Genomic DNA, 6,493 nt, shown 5'->3' with positions numbered 1-6,493 from the left:
TGCTGATCCCTGATGGCCCAGTGGTTAAGAGAGCAGCTGCTAACCAAAAGGTCAGCAGTTTGAATCCACCAGCCACTCCTTGGAAACCCTGTGGGACAGTTCTGCTCTGTCCTATAGGGTCACTTTGAGTCAGAATCAACTCGACAGCAGCAGGTAGGGGTAGGTGAAAACTGTGTTTGAGAAACAATTAGATACCTAGATTCCCTTCCCCATTTCACACTTTTGGATGACTGCCTTTCCCTCTGTTAGAAGACTGGAGGCTCATTCTCTTGAGAAAGTAAGAATGGGGAAACTCCAGGCACAGTTAATTGTGGGGCTACATTTATGAAAACAGAGATTAATTTATGTGCACTGAGGGATCAATTCCTTTATCTCCCTTCTCCCACTCGACTCCCAGAACTTTTGCAGCCAGACTAGTACCCTCTAGTCTCAAATAAGAGAATTCTCCTACACACACACACGGTATATTCTTATTAATAGCTGTAATTATGTTCTGTAAAGTCGCTGGGAACACTGAATTAGCAAACATGGAACCTTTACTCCTAGGGGAAATACAGGATTGGGTTCCTGCAAGCCTTTGGTCACATTTTCGTCAGCTGATCAACACAACCTTGTTTTATGTGTTTCTGTTTAAAGACACTTTATTTAATATATATTATTGATTCATTAACATTGAACTTAAGGCCAACAGCATTATAACTCATGCCTGAATGAAGTTCCTCTAACACATATTTTCTCTGTAAGACACATCACAGCCTTCTTGTGTTTAGAAACACTAGACAGCACTTCACTATGTTTGGTGGCCATTTTAAATAGAAAAATTACCAACAAAAATGCAAAAAGCATGGCAGTAAGTATACCGCAAAAAGAACCCTTGTTTATAGTGTGAGAGCTGAAACGAGAAGGCAGAACATTTCAACCTTAGCTGGGAATATGTATGTATGGCAACTCAGATTTTTTGCCACTCTGTACATGTTCTTACATGACCTCAAAAGTACCATGAGTATTGATTTTGGGGTTACAAATAAATTTACAAAGTAAATTCATAAATACGGAATCTGCAAATAATGAGGATCAACCATATATGAAACGATGCATAACAGACTAGTCCCAGTGGTTGTTTCTGGGGAGGGAAAGGAACTTGGTGGCTAGGGGGAAAGAGTATAAGGAGGTTTTTCCACTGTTTACGTTTTTTGTTCTTTTAAAATTTTGTACCTATATTAACTATACAGAAATGAAATAGATTCTTTAAAAAATTAATTGCAAATGAACATATGCTTTAACACAGCAATTCCTCCTCCAGGAATTTATCTTACAGATATACCTATACACATGTGAAATAATGTTAAGTATGGTACTGCTCGTTGCAATAATGTGATAGCAGAATATTGGAAGCAGTCTCAGTGTTCATTAGGTTGATGAAATAAATTATGTACAACCCTTCCATAAAATACTCTGCAGCCATAAAAAAGAATGCAAGAAGCTCATTGTATAAAGATACGAGGCAATCTCCAAGATACATAAGTGGGGGAAAGAGGGCTCAGAAAAATACACCAATTTGTAAAAATGAAAATATTTCTATGAACATGTAAATGAAAAATACATACATAATTTTGTATGTATAGAGTGTCTCTGGAAGGATACACAGGAAGTGGGTAATATTGGTTGCCTTTGGAGAGGGGATCTGGGTGGCAAAGCAAAGTGGAATGAGGGAGACTTCACTCCATATTCTTGGTGTCTTTTGAACCAAATCATTGTTACCTATTCAGTAAATATTAACAGCAGGAAAAAATGGGTGAGTAGTGGGGATCGTGATATTGATAATATCCTATACAATAAAAGATTGCTGGCAGTAGGAAGAAATCTTACTCAGGTTTCTGCCATAATGCTTCATGACAAACCCAAATTTTTGGTGACTTACAGCATTTCATGCTTATGATTCTTCAGGTCAGCTGCGGTTTAGCTGATCTTGTCTAGGTTGGACTCTAGACTTTAGTTTTGGGTTCAGGTCTGTTCCATGTATCTTCATTTCTGGGACCCAGCATGAAAAAGCAAAGCTACCTGGGGAATGCTTTTCTCATGGCAAAGAGTGAATGTTCAAGAGGGCTGGTGGAAATTTGCCATCTCAGAAGTGGCACATAGAAACGTCCACCTATATTTTGTTGGTGAAATTAAGTCTCATAACCAAGCCCAAAACCTCAATACCCCAAAGACGTGTATGTACTCTGCCTACCGGGAGACACTGCAAAGTTGCATAACAAATACTGTGGAGATTTGTATATTTATATTGCAGGAAGGGGCAAAGAGTTGGGAGCAATAATGATGATGGAAATGGATTAATACAAAGATATTACGAAATTAAGTTTAGGATCGTTAGCGGAGAAAATGCTTAAAAAAAATTTGTGTATTGCCAAGATACAGTATTCTGCTTTGATGTAAATTATCTTAAGGCTTCCATGTCAAGGTATCACATTTGTTTATCTTATATGTAACATCTGCCATCCCCACCCCTAGACCTATAACCAATTCTAGTACTCCTAGGAACCTTGAAAATAATATTTAATTATATATAATGAGCCCAGTTTTTAGAGAAATAGTAGTTCTAAATGTGTTTATTTCAACTACTGAGTGTTCATTCATAGTTTTTATGTCATATCTATATCTGCCAACCCACATTTCATCACAGAATCTTCTTTTCAGGGAGATGTCCTTTGCTTCTCAGATGTAATGCACTTTGTTGAATAACAGTGAAAATGAGTCATACAGAGGTAATATTTTCGTATGTTCTGCATCTTCAGGGTCCACCCCCCACTTTGTTTTTTGAGTAACCAGATGGCTCCAGAGTAATTTTCTTATTTTTAACTTTATCTGTGAAAGGTAGTATAGCATTAGTGTTTAAGGGTAAGAACTCTGGAGCAGATAGCCTGAGTTCATAGTAGTTACGTAACCTTGAGCAAATTACTTAATGTGTTTGCCTCAGCTTTCTCACCTATAAAATGGGGATAGTAACAGTACTTGCCTCATAGGGTTATTAAGAAGGCTAGATGAATTAATACATAGAAAATATTTATAATAGTGCCTGACATACAGTAAGCACTTTTTAAATAATAGCTGTTATTGCTAATGTTTTTTATTTAGAGGCTATGACTTGAATCATGAAGCTTACAGAATAAACTAGTTATTTGTCTGAATAAGCAAGGAAGTAATTATTGATCATTGATCCCTTTATTCTCTTGAATTCCAGGTTAAATTAAAAATACCTTTTGGAAATAAATTACTAGATGCTGTTTGTTTGGTACCTAACAAGAGCTTAACATATGGAATAATTCTTACACATGGAGCATCAGGAGATATGAATCTTCCTCATTTGATGTCACTGGCATCCCATCTTGCATCTCATGGGTTTTTTTGCTTGAGATTTACCTGTAAAGGCCTTAATATTGTACATAGAATTAAGGCATATAAATCAGTTTTGGTAAGAAAGTTTCATTATATTTACTTACAACAGAATTCTGTTTAAATTCTCAATAAATTTAAGTTTGTTTAGCAGTTATTTGGTTTAATTTAAAAATTCTTTAATGAGTATCTAGAAAGTCAGCAGCATATGAGAGCTGATTAGAAGTCAGATTCCTCTTTTTTACCATCAGTTAGTTTCCATGGAGATACATGCTAACATCATAAACGTCCCTCCCTGGTACTGCCAAGTAAGCTACTTGTAATATAATTTTCTTACTGGTATTACATGACTTTAGAATATAGTAGTTTTGGAATTCTAAAATATTTTGTCTGCTGTGCTATGCATGTACAAATATGGCACTTTTTTTCTGTGTATGTTATATAGATACATTACTTAAAATCCCTGAATAAAAGTCAAAATTTCTTTTAGTCTAAATTCTTTAAAAGCTTGCTAACTTTTTTCAGAGCCTTTACTAATACTTCTACTAATTAGATGTTCTATTAGGAGCCCTGGTGGTACAGTAGTTAAGTGCTTGGCTGCTAACCAAAAGGTCGGTGGTTTGAACCCACCAGTGGCTCCTTGGAAGAAAAGACCTGGCAATCTGCTTCCATAAAGATTACAGCCTAGGAAACCCTATGGGGCAGTTCTACTCTGTCATACTAGGTCGCTGTGAGTCAGAATGGACTCAAAGGCTCATTAGACATTAGTAGCATTAATTGGAAGCCTTTGCTAGCCTTCAATTTATATATATATGTATATATATACACATATGTATATGTGTATATATGTACGTATGCATGTATATATATGTACAGTTTGTACTTTAAAAATATAGTTTAGTACTTGAATATTTTTAGAAATATTCCTCACATGTTTACCTATATGACCCAACATAGAACTGCTTATCTCTCAAAATAATTAGTGGGGGGGGGGGGGGGTACAGTAAGGACTCCCGTAAGATTTTATGGTTATCTTTGCATAGATTTTCATACAGTTCAGTAATGCTAAGAAATAATATATTTTAGTTTTCCAGTGGAATAGTTTATAGGAGAAGAATTAATCATTTTCTGGTTGATTTTTCTAGAATTACCTAAAGACCTCAGGAGAATACAAACTTGCAGGTGTTTTTCTTGGAGGTAAGTTGCAGTACTTATGAACACTTGTTTTAAAATCTACCCATTTTAATATAGAAAGAGATAATTGAGAATTAAAATTAATTGATGATAAGAAGCTAATTTAAGGATTATTTTTTGTTTTTGTAAATCACCTCCTTGGTGTTAAAATACTTCATATATTTAAAGCAAATTTAAGCTTCATATATATTTACTGGAACCCAAGAATCTCCTGATCACCCTCTTAAGTGATTCCTTTACAAGATTTGTCCTTAATCCTTGAAGTATTCTTCAGAGAAATAATTGCTGCTATTATTTTGACTTATAATCAGGTTTTAGCTCTTCATGAAGCAAAAGGTGTCCGTTATGGATGTTACAGCTTGTTAATTGCCACAGTTTTGGAGTTAAATGGTTTGCTGATATATAAATATGACAGATGAACATGAAATGAAATCAAACTTGCCACACCATCACCGTTACTTTATATGAATGTTTGTGTTTCATATAAATTCAACTTAATTTTAATTGGTTTTAGGTCGTTCAATGGGTTCAAGAGCGGCTGCTTCTGTAATGTGTCATGTTGAGCCAGATGATGCTGATGATTTTGTTCGAGGTCTCATTTGTATTTCTTATCCACTGCACCATCCAAAGCAGCAGCATAAACTCAGAGATGAAGATCTCTTTCGTATAAAAGATCCTGTACTGTTTGTGTCAGGCTCAGCAGATGAAATGTGTGAAAAGGTGAATTACAATTCAGTGTCTGTGTGAATGAGAAAGAGAATGAGAGAGAGATCTTGGGAACAAGATAGTACCTGCAACATTCAGTCTCTTTAAAAAGGTGCAATTAATGCTAGTTTTGTGCCTTAGTTACCCTGTTGTTTTGAGAACTTAAAAATAGAAGCATACTGACAAAGTTCACCTCCCTGGAAAGAGAGTTGGTAAATGGATTAACCCCTGTTTGGGACATGAAAGATTAATAAATGAATTCTGATTTGGGAATTACTAGGATTTGTCATTTCAATATTCAGGCAGATTATTCATTATAAAATTGAATCTTGAGAAAGACTAATTTGTGCACATTATTAATGTTAGCTCAATATTATGAGACAGCTGCATATTTCCCAAAGCATCTGTTTTCCTTGGGAAAAATACTTTTGTGGAAGAATTTTTTTTGCTCCAGTTAACTTTTTGTCATCAATAATAATCTGTTCTGTGGAATTACTGTATCTGAGAGAAGTAGACCACCACTTCTGTGGATATTTCTTTGTACATTCCATTGCCTAGAGAATTGTTTGTAGAGTAGGTATTTAATAAATACTTGATGAATGAATGCCAGTATAGGCAAGGGATAATCTCTCTTATTAAACACCAATAAAGCGTTAGTCTAGTATCCTGTTCTTTTTTTTTTTAGAACTTGTTGGAGAGAGTGGCACAGAAAATGCAAGCTCCTAATAAAATCCACTGGATTGAGAAGGCAAATCATTCCATGGCAGTGAAAGGACGGTCAACAAATGATGTTTTCAAAGAAATAAATACACAGATTTTGTTTTGGATCCAAGAAATCACTGAAATGGACAAGAAATAATTGTCATTAGTTAAAAGCCATGTTATTTTGAATACAAATACAGTTAATTTGATAAAAAACAGCATAACTCTCATCATTATGAGATATATTTCAGACTCAATGTTTTCTAATGTTTCCCTTATTTTTTAAATGTTTTTATTGTGAAATTAATGTCTTTTACAAAATTTCTTTTGAAAACACTGTTACAGTTGTATAAAGATGATGTACAAATATTGAAGGTGGTCTAAATATAATTTATTTTCATTAGTATAGTTACGTTTTGAAGAATATTAAACATTTGGATTTTGCTACAATGGCATTTTTGTTTTATTGATATGCAACTCAGAAAGTACTCCTATT

At 34.6% G+C, this 6,493-nt stretch overlaps 1 protein-coding gene across 2 annotated transcripts in view; it reads left to right on the top strand.

Moving 5' to 3' along the window:
- The window catches only part of TEX30 (testis expressed 30), a 7,862-nt gene extending 1,421 nt beyond the window's left edge, over window positions 1–6,441 (top strand). The window contains exons 2-6 of one of the 2 annotated variants that reach the window (XM_004384171.2): window positions 2,701–2,768; window positions 3,245–3,475; window positions 4,542–4,593; window positions 5,105–5,310; window positions 5,981–6,441. In XM_004384171.2, the coding sequence (XP_004384228.1) occupies window positions 2,754–2,768; window positions 3,245–3,475; window positions 4,542–4,593; window positions 5,105–5,310; window positions 5,981–6,154 (678 nt within the window). In that variant the 5' untranslated portion in view covers window positions 2,701–2,753 and the 3' untranslated portion in view covers window positions 6,155–6,441. The remainder of the gene's footprint in view (window positions 1–2,700; window positions 2,769–3,244; window positions 3,476–4,541; window positions 4,594–5,104; window positions 5,311–5,980) is intronic. The other variant, XM_023738537.1, reaches the window with a different exon arrangement.
- The last annotated feature ends 52 nt before the right edge of the window (window positions 6,442–6,493 follow it).

Source organism: Trichechus manatus, unplaced genomic scaffold, assembly GCF_000243295.1.
Source record: "Trichechus manatus latirostris isolate Lorelei unplaced genomic scaffold, TriManLat1.0 scaffold00118, whole genome shotgun sequence".
Classification (NCBI taxonomy): domain Eukaryota; kingdom Metazoa; phylum Chordata; class Mammalia; order Sirenia; family Trichechidae; genus Trichechus; species Trichechus manatus.
This window is presented reverse-complemented; position numbering and strand designations above follow the sequence as displayed.